The sequence below is a fragment of the Terrapene carolina genome, unplaced genomic scaffold (genome assembly GCF_002925995.2).
Source record: "Terrapene carolina triunguis isolate 2854851 unplaced genomic scaffold, T_m_triunguis-2.0 Scaffold148, whole genome shotgun sequence".
NCBI classification, from domain to species: Eukaryota; Metazoa; Chordata; order Testudines; family Emydidae; genus Terrapene; species Terrapene triunguis.
The window spans coordinates 3,445,106-3,460,079 of NW_020664499.1; the positions used below are offsets into that span (position 1 = coordinate 3,445,106).

Genomic DNA, 14,974 nt, shown 5'->3' on the forward strand with positions numbered 1-14,974 from the left:
GTAATGCACATTGGAAAACAATCTCAACTATACATACAAAATGATGGAGTCTGAATTAGCTGTCAACACTCAAGAAAGAGATCTTGGAGTCATTGTGGATAGTTCTCGGAAAACATCCACTCAGTGTGCAGCAGCAGTCAAAAAAGCAAACAGAATGTTGGGAATCATTAAGAAAGTGATAGATAATAAGACAGAAAATATCATATTGCCTCTATATAAATCCCTGGTACGTGCACACCTTGAATACTGTGTGCAGATCTGGTCACCCCATCCCAAAAAAGATATATTGGAATTGGAAAAGGTACAGAGATGGGCAACTAAAATGATTAGGAGTATGAAACAGGAGGAGAGATTAAAATGAATGGGAATTTTCAGCTTAGAAAAGAGACAACTAAGGGGGGATATAATAGAGGTCTATAAAATCTTGACTGGAGTGAAGAAAGTGAATAAGGAAATGTTATTTAATCCTTCACATAACACAAGAACTAGCAGTCACCCAATGAAATTAATAGGCAGCAGGTTTTAAAAAAACAAAAGGAAATACTTTCTCACACAACATAAAGTCAACCCGAGGAACTCTTTGCCAGGGGATGCTGTGAAGACCAAAACTATAACAGGATTTAAAAAAGAACTAGATAAATTCCTCATAGACTCATAGACTTTAAGGTCAGAGACCATTATGATCATATAGTCTGACCTCCTGCACAACGCAGGCCACAGAATCTCACCCACCCACTCCTGTAACAAACCCCTAACCTATGCCTGAGTTATTGAAGTCCTCAAATCGTGGTTTAAAGACCTCAAGGTGCAGAGAATCCTCCAGCAAGTGACCCATGCCCCACGCTGCAGAGGAAGGCGAAAAACCTCCAGGGCCTCTGCCAATCAGCCCTGGAGGAAAATTCCTTCCCGACCCCAAATATGGTGATCAGTTAAACCCTGAGCATGTGGGCAAGACTCACCAGCCAGCACCCAGGAAAGAATTCTCTGTAGTAACTCAGATCCCACCCCATCTAACATCCCATTACAGACCATTGGGCATATTTACCTGCTAATAATCAAAGATCAATTAATTGCCAAAATTAGGCTATCCCATCATACCATCCCCTCCATAAACTTATCAAGCTTAGTCTTGAAGCCAGATATGTCTTTTGCCCCCACTACTCCCCTTGGAAGGCTGTTCCAGAACTTCACTCCTCTAATGGTTAGAAACCTTCGTCTAATTTCAAGTATAAACTTCCTAATGTCCAGTTTATATCCATTTGTTGTGTCCACATTGGTACTAAGCTTAAATAATTCCTCTCCCTCCCTGATATTTATCCCTCTGATATATTTATAAAGAGCAATCATATCTCTCAGCCTTCTTTTGGTTAGGCTAAACAAGCCAAGCTCTTTGAGACTCCTTTCATAAGACAGGTTTTCCATTCCTCGGATCATCCTAGTAGCCCTTCTCTGTACCTGTTCCAGTTTGAATTCATCCTTCTTAAACATGGGAGACCAGAACTGCACACAATATTCCAGATGAGGTCTCACCAGTGCCTTGTATAACGGTACTAACACCTCCTTATCTTTACTGGAAATACCTCGCCTGATGCATCCCAAGACCGCATTAGCTTTTTTAACGGCCATATCACATTGGCGGCTCATAGTCATCCTGTGATCAACCAATCCTCCGAGGTCCTTCTCCTCCTCTGTTACTTCCAACTGATGCATCCCCAATTTATAACCAGAATTCTTGTTATTAATCTCTAAATGCATGACCTTGCACTTTTCACTATTAAATTTCATCCTATTACTATTACTCCAGTTTACAAGGTCATCCAGATCTTCCTGTATGATATCCAGGTCCTTCTCTGTATTAGCAATACCTCCCAGCTTTGTGTCATCCGCAAACTTTATTAGCACATTCCCACTTTTTGTGCCAAGGTCAGTAATAAAAAGATTAAATAAGATTGGTCCCAAAACCGATCCCTGCGGAACTCCACTAGTAACCTCCTTCCAGCCTGACAGTTCACCTTTCAGTCTCCCCTTTAACCAGTTCCTTATCCACCTTTCAATTTTCATACTGATCCCCATCTTTTCCAATTTCACTAATAATTCCCCATGTGGAACCGTATCAAATGCCTTACTGAAATCGAGGTAAATTAGATCCACTGCGTTTCCTTTGTCTAAAAAATCTGTTACCTTCTCAAAGAAGGAGATCAGGTTGGTTTGGCACGATCTACCTTTTGTAAAACCATGTTGTATTTTGTCCCAATTACCATTGACCTCAATGTCCTTAACTACTTTCTCCCTCAAAATTTTTTCCAAGACCTTGCATACTACAGATGTCAAACTAACAGGCCTATAGTTACTCGGATCACATTTTTTCCCTTTCTTAAAAATAGGAACTATGTTAGCAATTCTCCAGTCGTACGGTACAACCCCTGAGTTTACTGATTCATTAAAAATTCTTGCTAATAGGCTTGCAATTTCATGTGCCAGTTCCTTTAATATTCTTGGATGAAGATTATCTGGGCCCCCTGATTTAGTCCCATTAAGCTGTTCGAGTTTAGCTTCTACCTCGGATGTGGTAATATCTACCTCCATATCCTCATTCCCATTTGTCATCCTACCATTATCCCTAAGCTCCTCATTAGCCTCATTAAAGACTGAGGCAAAGTATTTGTTTAGATATTGGGCCATGCCTAGATTATCCTTAACCTCCACTCCATCCTCAGTGTTTAGTGGTCCCACTTCTTCTTTCTTTGTTTTCTTCTTATTTATATGGCTATAGAACCTTTTACCATTGGTTTTAATTCCCTTTGCAAGGTCCTGGAGAATAGGTCCATCAGTGGCTATTAGCCAGGATGGGGAGGGATGCAACACCATGCTCTGAGTGTCCCTAGCCTGTTTGCCAGAAGCTGGGAATGGGCAACAGGGGATGGATCACTTGATGATTACCTGTTCTGTTCATTCCCTCTGAAGCATCTGGCCTTGACCACTGTCAGAAGACAGGATACTGGGCTATATGGACCATTGGTCTGACTCAGTATGACCATTCTTATGTAAAAATTAATTATAATAATAATGTTTAGTACAGAAACTCCCCAACATAATGACCGCTCAAGATAGCAACGATGTGAGATAACAACCTTGGCAAATAATGCATTTTAAAAATCTTTGCCTACTAGCAAACATATTTATATAAGTTTCCATTCCCAGTCACAAATCTAGCATTCTGGAGCAAAGTCACTAAAATATAGTCCAACAAACAAATGTTTATTTAACGTGCCCCTCACTTTTCCCTCCACCGCACCTGATTCACCGGTGTTGTCCTTGGCAGGGCCGCCCAGAGGGGAGGCAAGTGGGGCAATTTGCCCCAGGCCCCGCAGGGGCTCCCACAAGAGTTTTTCGGGGCCCCTGGAGCGGGGTCCTTCACTTGCTCCGGGGGCCCCAGAAAACACTCGCGGGGCCCGGGCCCCTGGAGCTTCTTCCGCTCCGGGTCTTCAGTGGCAATTCGGCGGCGGGGGGTCCTTCCGCTCCGGGACCCGCCGCCAAAGTGCCCCGAAGACCTGCAGCGGGGGGTCCTTCCACCCCGGGACCCGCCGCCAAAGTGCCGGGTCTTCGGCGGCAATTTGGCGGCAGGGGCCCCTGCCGCCGAAGACCCCAGGCCCCCTGAATCCTCTGGGCGGCCTTGGTCCTTGGTCAGTGGAGACTCAGAGTTCAGAGGTGCTTTAATGTGAGTACACCTCCCAGGTGGGGGGCAAGAAGGCACCTTGCTCATTCCTCCAGCTGCTCACTGTTCACTCTGGCCACTGCTGTTAGTTGTGCCACCGTTCACTGCACCACTCTGTTGCCCATGGCCCTGCGCAGTCACCTTCTGTTGCCACCTGCCACTATGACGTCTGCGAGTTACAAATCATTGGCATGTAACTAGTTCACAAAACTGGGGGGGTGTTTGGGAAATTCAGGGGGGGTATAGGGAAATCACTGTTTCGGGGTCTACTACAGTTGACACCATCGGAGCCAGACCCGAGCGGCCTGGGCGGGCCTCCCCCTTTTAGCCAGCAGGTGTCGCTGCAGGGAGCGACCGCAGCGCTGCGACTCGCTGTGTGCCGTTCCTCAGCTCCCCGCGCGGCAGCGGCGGTGCCTCTCGTTGTTGGCGGTGGGCGGGGCGAGGAGAAGGAGGCCGGTGAGCGGCTGGTGCTGTGACTTCTGCAGTGCGGTGGGGGCGCGCGGCCCCGGCTCCCTTCTCCCCTCCGTGCGGGCAGCGCCTCGCGCCCCGCCATCATGGTGAAGGAGCAGTTCAGGGAGACCGACGTGGCCAAGAAAATGTGAGAGGCGGGGGCTGAAGGGGAGAGATGGTGGGGGGCCGACCCGGGGATGGTTGGGGGGCTGTGCCGCTGGAGGGGGGCGGGTTCAGCCCCAGGGATGGACGGGGGTCAGACCCAGGTCGGAGGGGGCCCCGGTGCCGCAGGATGGAGGGATTCAGCCCCAGGGATGGAGGGAGTGTTTGGGTGGCAGAGGGGCGTCAGACCACCTGCAAATACTGACTGATGGCTGTGCGCTCTCTAAAGGGCACCTGTCTTTGTGCTCCAGGTAGATTTGACAGTGCTTAAGAACTACAGCAACATTAATGCATAATCGTAACTAGCCAGGTCTCCATGGTGGGGGCTGGTTTATCTGGTTAACTTTTGTGTTTTAAATCTGTATTTTTTTTTAAAAAGCTGATCGTATCAGGTACATAACAGTATTGGTACATGTATTTAGTCTGACATTGGGATCAGCTTAACAAAAGTCAGAATCAGCTCTCCTGACCCTTTGGTTCCTGTTGGCCACAGTGGTTTCTAAATTATTTTATATAATGTATCTGCACTTATTCTGGTTTATATAGGTGGGCTTGTTTAGTTAGAAAAGAAACCAGACACTGGTTGATTAACATGGGGGCAGAGCAGGGTTGGGTGGTGCTCCTTCCCCGCCCCCAGTGAGGGCTGGCCCGGGCCCTGTCATGACCCCCTGAACGATCCTATGGGTGCCTCACAGTTTAGGGACCACTGCTCTATAGTCTGTTGATGATCCTTAAATAACTATTAGCTGTAAAGCAAAAATCTAATACACAGATTCATGCTTTTTTCCCAGAGATGGAAGTATAATTTTGCTTTGGCTTTATTGTAACTCAAATCAGCTTATTATATATCTTTTTAAAATCAAGTTTTGTAATTTTTCCTGTTCTAGAAGCCACATCTGCTTTGGCATGAAATCTCCAGAAGAGATGCGCCAGCAGGCTCACATTCAGGTGGTTAGTAAGAACTTGTACAGCCAGGACAACCACCACTCTCCACTGCAGTATGGAGTACTGGACCATCGTATGGTAAGGGTCATTGGTACTTCTTGGGTTTTTGTTTTGTTTTTTTTAGTGGAAATATTTTCCATGCTTATGAACAATGCTGAAATGAAAACTGAATTCCACTATACAGCCACAGAACAGGTGTGCCTGTGCAAGGTTCCACTTAAACTACATGAGCTGAAGAGAAATAAGGTGGTTATGTCTCCTTGGCTCTTCTGCTGAAATTGCCAGTTGCAATGGTGTCTTGTGATACAAGCACCTCTTCATTTGGAACGTGACTTGTGCCATCAAACATTTCACACTGTTGGACAGATCAGGCAGACTCACTTTTGAGGCTGGACACACATTTCTCCTCATGCTTTTCACATGACCACAAAATAGTCACACTCTCTGGGTATGTCTGCCCTGTACCTCGGGGTGTGATTTGCTGCTTGTGTAGACTGCAGCACGGGTTTCAGCATGCGCTGTCAGTGCAAGTATGTACTCGGGGATCAGGTGGGGTTGTGCAACCTGCACTGAAACCCACGCTGGTGTGTCCTCACTGCTGCTGTTAGCAACCTATCTACATTAAAGCTAATGTTGGTATAGCTGCACAAGCTGCAAATCACATCAGCTGTAGTGTGGACATACTGTTAGTACCACGTCACTATAACAGTCTTTCCAGATGAATAGGGTTGAATGAGTTAACACCACTTGTATCAGCAGGAGCAGTGCAAGATGCTCTGTTTCTGTGGAGATTGGATGTTGAGTATGATGCTTTCAGTGTATTACCAGCTCTTGCTGACTGAGAGCAAGAGTTCAGAGTTGAAATAATCTAGAAGTCTTTCATGCGAGTGTACAGAGAACTGTCCACAGGCATGTTGACTAATTTAAGAGCAGCTGTGGTAGCTTCTTTTGTTCCCCCAATTTGGTAATTGCGGCTATAATGGTTTTGTGTTTCTCTTTCAAAGGGTACCAGTGAAAAGGACCGTCCATGTGAAACCTGTGGGAAGAATCTAGCTGACTGTTTAGGGCATTATGGCTACATTGACTTGGAGCTGCCATGTTTCCATGTTGGGTACTTTAAAGCTGTCATAGGCATCTTACAGGTAAAATAATTTTCTGTAATTGGAAGGGACAGCAATTATTATACCCAGCCTAAGTAGGGGGAGAGGTCAGAAAACCTGAGGCTTCACTTCATTTGGATTATCCCTCTGGGAGCCATGAAAGAGATGGTGGTGTTTTATGCAGAACACTTTGTACAGCCATTTGGTACAGAAGCTGATTTAAATGATAGGTTACAAACCACAGTTAGTAGTTATGCATTTTCACATTTGAGTTCCTTCAGAACTCTTGAGTGAATACCATCTGGTCCTGGGGACTTATTACTGTTTAGTGTATCCATTTGTTCCAAAACCTCCTCTAATGACACCTCAATCTGGGACAGTTACTCAGATTTGTCACCTAAAAAGAATGGCTCAGGTTTGGCAATCTCCCTCACATCCTCAGCCATGAAGACCGATGCAAAGAATTCATTTAGTTTCTCCGCAATGGCCTTGTTGTCCTTGAGTGCTCCTTTACGATCTCAATTGTCTAGTGGCCCTGGTGGTTGTTTAGCAGGCTTTCTGCTTCTGATGTACTTTAAAAACATTTTGCTATTTAAAACTTTGGCTAGCTGTTCTTCAAATTCTTTTTTGGCCTCCTAATTATATTTTTACACTTCATTTGCCAGAATTTATGCTCCTTTCTATTTTCCTCATTAGGATTTAACTTCCACTTTTTAAAGGATGCCTTTTTGCCTCTCAGTGCTTCATTTACTTTGTTTATCCATGCTCACATTTTTTTTCGTTCTCTTATGCTGTTTTTTAATTTGGGGTATGCATTTAAGTTGAGCCTCTGTTATGGTGTCTTTAAAAAGTTTCCATGCAGCTTGCAGGGATTTCACTTTTGGCACTGTACCTTTTAATTTTTGTTTAACTAACTTCCTCATTTTTGTGTAGTCACCCTTTCTGAAATTAAATGCTACAGTGTGGGCTGCTGTGGTGTTTTCTCTGCCACAGAGATGTAAAATTGTATTATATTATGATCACTACTACCAAGCGGTCCAGCTATGTTCACCTTTTGGACCAGATCATATGCTCCATTTAGGATTAAATCAAGAATTGCCTTTCCTCTTGTGGGTTCCAGGACTAGCTGCTCCAGGAAGCAGTCATTTAAGGTGTCAAGAAACTTTATCTCTGTATCCTGTCCTGAGGTGACATTGTACACAGTCAATATGGGGATAGTTGAAATCCCCCATTATTATTGAGTTTTTTTTATTTTTATAGCCTCCCTAATCTCCCTGAGCATTTCAAAGTCACTGTCACTATCCTGGTCAGGTGGTTGGTAATATATCCCTAATATTCTTCTTATTTGAGCATAGAATTATTATCCATAGAGATTCTATGGTACAGTTTTTTATTCAAAGTTTGTCTCTTAAGTGATGCCAATAAACTTAAGTTGTCTCTTTGCATGGGCATTTAATTTCCTGCAGAACTATTCTTAAGGAGAGCAAAGATTTGTTCTGTTGGCCAGAGTTTCCCAACTTACTCCCATCTGTTGGGCAGTGTGCTGTGCAATAATTGGATTCCCCCACTAAGGCAGTGACATTTCATCCATGAAACTGCATGTATAACTGTGTGTGAAGAACTGTGGTATCCCGCATCATAATTTGTCCCTAATCACATATTTATTTCTCACTAACAAAAGAACAAGGGTTAATCAATTGTTTATATTTTAGATGACCTGCAAGACCTGTTGCCGTATCCTGTTGTCGTCAGAGGAGAGAAAACAGTTTTTGGATTATCTGAAGAGGCCTGGTCTGACCTACCTGCAGAAACGGGGATTGAAAAAGAAAGTCTCTGAAAAATGCAGAAAGAAAAGCACCTGCCCTTATTGTGGCGCTTTCAATGGTGAGTGTGGAAACTAGCAGGTGGTGGTTGGTATTTAGCATGACTTTTTTCTTTTTTTTTTTCACTAGGGCCCAGCCTGTGAAGAGCATCACAGTGTTGTGTTGTCTTTTCATCATTCAACAATCATCTATGTTTTTTCTAGATCGTAACCTATAGCTGATACTTAAACATAGGCTAAAAACCAAAAACCCTCTTGAGTGTACTAGACAATTGTTCAAAGCTGTGCTACAAGGAATGGCATGAATCTTCCTGATGACTATCTTATTCCTGCAAATATGAGGATTGATAGTCCTAATTTTGACCTAACTAAAGAGCCTGTTGTTCATAATTGTGCTTAGTCATCTTTGTAAAGACTAATATGCTATTAACCGTTTCCTGCAGTAATGAGTTCGACAAGTCAGTAATACTTAGCATAGAAGTGTTCCAGATGGAGTTGTGATAATTGCAGATCATACTGATATTTGATTCGTTGGTCAGTTACTGGGCAGAAAACCTTATGTGATTGATTTTTTTTTTTATTTTTTTTTAAAAAAAAATGTAAGTCTGTTGTGACTACCCTTAACACAAAATAATGAGTAACATTGCAGTTAATATTGTTAATATTGCTATAGTATTACAGCTTTGCAATATTATAGTGACATTCTGATTAGAATAGTCAGAATACGAATTCTCTTTAATGTAATGTGTCCAGCAACCCTCACTATTTGTATTGCGGTAATAACTAAAGGTCTCACTTAAGAGGACTGGGGCTTGATAGTACTAGGAGCTGTACAAATGCATTGGAAGGTAGAGATTTAATAAGTGTGTTCCAATCCATCCTGTATTTTTTTGTCATGAATGCATTCATGATGTTTGTGAACATGTTACCAGTAGTAGCAGCTACAAGACATTAAAATCATGTTTTTATGACTATCTTTTTTTTAAATTTCACTTCAGTTCCAGTATGGTTTTTGGAAGCTAATATTTCATGACTGTCTAAAGTTAGAGAGGAGTTCTTTACATGAATTAAAAGCTATGTCTCTAAGCCAAGCTTTCAGATGATACAAAGCTCTCTGAAGACCTGCTAAAACCAAGGCTTTTAAAAGTTGTTTTGGAAATAAGTTGGGAAGGGAGGGAGCAAGGTAAAATCACATTCTGATTACTATTTCTTTAAGGTCTAGTGTCTCTCAGCTTTCTAGGGTAGAAATGAATACCCTGTGCTATTGGAAAAACACAAATATTTGCTTTCCAGCAGTATAAAGCATTCAATTTCAGCCATTGCAGTTTATGCAATGTCAGACTTAATATTATCACTTGTCCCTCATATTAGCAGTATTTAAGTCCCACATCTTGTGCAAGTAAAAATCAGTCACTGAAATTATACTTAAACTCTAGAGCCTCTGTTTTCCCACCTCTAAAAAGAAGGTAATATTTGCCTTGAGAGTGTTGTAGTGAATGCTTTTACAACAGTTCAAAAACATGAGGCTATATTTTGGTTTCAGATGTGTATATGTGGGGTTTCCTATATAAGTCAATATGTAGAGTCCATTACAGTTTTTGAAGCTAGATATGGCCCTAAAAAAAACCCTGCAAAAACTTGAGATAATCTTTTAAATTCCTTTGTGTTGTATTCTGTCATCCAGAGACACAATATATTGCTACTCATCTTGCAGAACCACCTATTTCCTTTAACACATACACAGTAACAGGTTCTGAAAAGATGAAATGCTCATCAAATGAGAATCTCAATCTGCTGGACATGCACAAACATTTTAAAAAGAAAAGAAAAACCTCATCTGCATTGTGAAGGTTTGGAGAGGTTAATTGAAGTGGTGGGGAAATAGGTTAATATAGTGCAGTAGGTCTCAAACTTTTTTTACTGGCAACCCCTCTCACACAGCAAGCCTCTGAGTGCGACCCCTCTAATAAATTAAACACACTTTTAAATATATTTAACACCATTATAAATGCTGGAGGCAAAGCGGGGTTTGGGGTGGAGGTTGACAGCGCGTGACCCCCCCCATGTAATAACCTCGCAACGCCCTGAGGGGTCCTGACCCTTCCTCCCCTCCCCCCCAGTTTGAGAAATCCTGGTATAGTGTCCTTTCCCTTCTGGGGTCAGATGCTCACATGAGTCAGAATTAGAAATTTGCTTTTCGGGGGATTTTTTGTTCTTTGTATTCCAGCTAATGCAGCATCTAACTGATTTGGCAGTTATTGTTAGTGCTTTTGTGTTTTATTTCCCAAATCAGTTTATCCTCATTTTTCAATGAGCACAGGAGAACACAATTTGAGAGGACTAGCTGGTTCAAGGACAGATAATGGTTATAATGTCCTGCACAGTTAGGTCACTGGCTAAAATCCACTCTGGATTAGTAATGATCAAAAGTTACTATCTTATGACTTATGAGTGAAATGAGTGGGTGAACTCTGGTCCAGTTCCTAGTGCAAGACCATCTACATTGCAGAAACCCCGTACCACTGTTGAGGAGAGGTTGAATGGACATGTAGAGTGAACCACCCTCTCATCCTTAGGACTAGTCCAGGTCACAGCTGAGATGCACTGAACCCACAACATGGGGAAACTTTCATTGCTGTGGCTGTTGCTCCTCCTGTTCTGTGAACAGAGGCATCTGGTATCTAAAGGTGACCAGAGCCAGCGCCTTCCCCTAATGCTACGTTCACTGAAAAAATATTTTTAAAAAATTTAGAAGAATAGCTCGAGTTGAGGTTTTTTTAACAAAATTGTGTTCTTGTAGGTACTGTAAAGAAGTGTGGCTTATTGAAGATAATCCATGAGAAGTACAAGACCAATAAGAAAGTGGTGGATCCAATAGTGTCCAGTTTCCTTCAGTCCTTTGAAACTGCCATAGAACATAACAAAGAAGTAGAATCCTTGCTGGGGAGAGCTCAGGTGAATTAGTGTGTCTACCAGTGCTTGAATTTTCTGCTAATTTTGATGCATGCATTCCTGAATGATGAGCTGAAGTATTTAGTATAAGAGTAAAGGACTAGTGCTGGTCCAGCCTTTGAATATGTGGTGAGGAGAATTTGAAGAACAACTATCATACTGCCTGGCTGAGGGAGATGTTAATGGTTTCTGCAAGGAGTAGCATCTTTACGCTAACCAGTCAAGTAATTGTGGTACACTGTTTTCTGCATGCAAAAGATAGGGATGCTCCTGGTATAGGATCAGTGGCAGTCGGTGAACAAAGCTTAGTGGTGAAATCATGGTGACAGGAAGCAGAGAAGAAATTTAGGCTACTACCTTCAATCACTGTCTTGAATATTTGTAATACTCATAAACCCTACCTATGATTGGAAGAGCTGAGAACTGGACAGGAAGGAGTGACCGAAGTATAGTACAAGAATATATATAGTTTTCGTGGTTTCGCTGAGCTTGGCATTGTATGGGGGTTTTCCCCTGGATTTTAACAGGTCAGTCAGTTCTTGGTATGGATGTTTGGAAAATGCAAATAGAAAACATTATGATGCAGAGTTTGTGTGTCTCTCCAATTGCAATAGGTCAGCTTTATAAAGACAGGCACTTCTTGCAAGCTTTGAGTTTATTGATGAATCATGAAATGTCAGCAATGTATTCTTCATTCAGGAAAAAAAGGTTAGGTTTAGCAAGTTATTTTAAAATTTAATGAAATTATGTAGGATATAATGCTGTAATCTGTGAGCTCTAATAATTGAAATTGGTGGTAATTATACCTTACTGCAAGCATGTTATAAGCTGATTACATTGCTTTGGCAAGTAAAGATGAAATGCCCATATTGCTATAGAAAACAGACTACTGTAACAACTAATCTAGAGTGAGAAATCTAAACTGAAAATAGTGTAAGAGGAGAAGTTTGAGGGAAAGAATCAACGAGCCAGAGTTTACTGGGACTGCAATTCTAAATAAACAAACCAAAAGACAAATTTGTTTTTGTTTGCCTTAAGAATAACTTCCTCTACATATGCTTTTGTTTTGTTTTTAAATCTACTTTTTTACTTGACCAATTGGCAGAGAAGGGTGGCAAATGAAGTAAACAGTATTAAGATGTAGCCAAAAATGAGCTGTTATGCCCTTGAAGGTTGCAGTATGACTTTCTTCATTTAATTTTGTAGGAGAACTTGACTCCTTTAATGGTGTTGAACCTCTTTAAAAGAATCCCAGCGGAAGATATACCTCTGCTTCTGATGAATCCAGAAGCAGGAAAGCCTTCAGACTTGATCCTGACACGACTCCTGGTACCTCCATTGTGCATCAGACCCTCTGTTGTGAGCGACTTGAAGTCTGGCACCAACGAAGATGACTTGACGATGAAGCTTACAGAGATAATTTTCCTCAATGATGTAATCAAAAAGGTGAGCCACCCTGCCTGCCTGCCTGAAGCTGCTGCTCTTTTTAAAAATAAATAAAAGGCTGGATTAGACTTAGGGGTAATTGGTTTTACTTGTCGATGCGAGGTCTGATGTTGCATTCATTCTGACTTCAGCATAAGAAACAGCTGCAGTATTTGGCCCTATGTGAAATGGCATGGAATGGTGGACTCAGATTGATCTTTCTATTTGGCTCTTGGTGTTACACCAGTGTGTTAGCGACCTGCTAAACGTGGAGTGAACTAATTGCTTTTCCTGAAGTATTCTCATTGTGCTACATTTAGCATGTTTTGGGATGACTGTTGCACTTGATGAAAGCACAAGGACATAATAGTTTATAGGCCCAGAAATTCACACACCCCTCTTTACCCATCTGGTTTCTTATTTTATACCTCTGTCTCTCTCTGCCAGGAGGCCCTTCCAACTTCCCTTTTGATGTTTATGGGAGCCTGTCTTTTTCCTCTTTCTCTACCCCATCACTCTTAAGAATTCAAGTCACAGTTACCATGCTTCCTTAGTTAAGGACCGAAAGGGATGCTAGAGCTGGTCAAGTCTGTCACTTAGCTGGCAGGACTGTTGTGCAGCTCGGCAGCATTCTTTTTGCCCCAGGCCAGTATTTCCCAGACTTCTGAAAGCTCATCTCTCCCTCTCACCTCTTTCTACTCTTCCATGTAGTCTTAAAAGCCTACCCGAAATGAGCAGCTTATTGGGCTTGTCTGCATGTAGAGTTGCACCAATTTAATTTTTTTTTTTTTTTTTAACCACTGCAAAAGATTGTGTGCACATTCTTTTTTGGGTTAAACCAGATTTACTTGGGTTTAGTTTAAATTGATTAGGAACAAGTTTAAGTTAAATGGAAATAAGTGATTTAACCCAATGCAACTAAATCTGAAGAAAAGTGCATAGATAAAGGGAGTTAGCACCCATTGAAATCAATGGGGCACTTCCCAGTTCAGAGCTATTTCAGCTGTCTGCAAACGCAGGCAGACACTAGTTACATTCAGGTCATGCATTCAGGGTTGTATTTCTACAATAACAGCTAGAAACTTTTTTTTTCAAAAACTGAAACTGGAGAACAATTGAGAAGGCTTGTTCACCATCCCCCAAAAGCTAGTCCTTTGTATCTCTGATTTTTCTCCCACATTGGGAAATGCTGCTCTAGGTTGTGTGCTGTCTCCTGGGAAGAAGAGAAACTAGCACTGGGTTATAACCTGTTTCTCTGCAAGATGTTGCGCAGCAGAACTATAGCCTCAGATTGGCTTAACCTGTTGTTCCATCTTAGTTTCTGCCACAGAGATGCAGGAGTGAAACCTTGAGTGATGGTCTTCGTCCAAGAGAGGGCTAAACACAATGGAATTTTGTATGCCACCACTCTGATAAGTTAATTATTTAATGAATCGTAATGTGTCTCCACAGCATGATCTTTGTATTATACATTCAAGTATTAAAATGGTCAGTTAATCAAACAAGCACAAATCCTTTAGTTTATCATTAATCAGAAGCTGATTTTGCCAGAAGGAAAATGTGTTTTGCCAGGTTCTGCTCAGTTACATCCATGCAGCATTCATGTATGAACAGAATGTGGCCCACTGTTCCTTATGGTGAAGGTGCCAATGTCTTGTTACCTTTGCGATTTAGTGTGATGCAAAGCTTTCTGAAAAATTTCTTCAGTGCCAATTTTGTGTAATTGTCTTGTTTAGCATAGGATATCGGGAGCCAAAACACAGATGATAATGGAAGACTGGGACTTCCTACAGCTGCAGTGTGCCCTCTACATTAACAGTGAGCTCTCTGGAATTCCTCTTAACATGGCACCCAAGAAATGGACTAGAGGTTTTGTTCAAAGACTCAAAGGGAAGCAGGGTATGTCTAAATTCTTCCTTTTCCACCTCCCAAAAGTTTTTTTTTTTTTTTTTTTATTTGTTTGGTTTTTTAGCCAAAACGTTGGCCATTGCATAGTGATCAAGTCATTGTTTGTAGATCAAGCTAGCAAGGCTTTCCCTGTATGATGTGCCTACTGTGCTGTATTAACACTTTACCATTTTCCAAAATACCATTTTGTATAATGGTACTCTTTTCCCAACTAGTTTTAACTTGCTTTATTTGTTAGGTCGGTTTAGAGGCAATCTGTCCGGAAAGCGAGTGGACTTCTCAGGCAGAACAGTCATTTCACCTGACCCCAACTTACGAATAGACGAAGTGGCTGTGCCTGTTCACGTTGCCAAAATATTAACATTCCCTGAAAAAGTAAGTAGTGTAAAACTGAAATTCTTTTCATGCATTTTTCTGCCTTGTCCATTGTGGTGTTCAAATCACTGGAGAAAAAGGGAGTCAATAGTGTGTGTGTGTGTGTGTGTGTGTGTGTGT

At 41.9% G+C, this 14,974-nt stretch overlaps 1 protein-coding gene across 1 annotated transcript in view; it reads left to right on the plus strand.

Annotated features, from left to right (window-relative positions):
* Positions 1-4,267: 4,267 nt before the first annotated feature.
* Positions 4,268-14,974, plus strand: part of LOC113406909 (DNA-directed RNA polymerase III subunit RPC1) — a 50,793-nt gene continuing 40,086 nt past the window's right edge. Inside the window, exons 1-8 of the mRNA XM_026653778.1 lie at positions 4,268-4,313; positions 5,215-5,350; positions 6,277-6,414; positions 8,085-8,256; positions 10,995-11,149; positions 12,353-12,592; positions 14,308-14,470; positions 14,718-14,854. Coding sequence (XP_026509563.1) covers positions 4,270-4,313; positions 5,215-5,350; positions 6,277-6,414; positions 8,085-8,256; positions 10,995-11,149; positions 12,353-12,592; positions 14,308-14,470; positions 14,718-14,854 — 1,185 coding nt within the window. The 5' untranslated portion in view covers positions 4,268-4,269. The remainder of the gene's footprint in view (positions 4,314-5,214; positions 5,351-6,276; positions 6,415-8,084; positions 8,257-10,994; positions 11,150-12,352; positions 12,593-14,307; positions 14,471-14,717; positions 14,855-14,974) is intronic.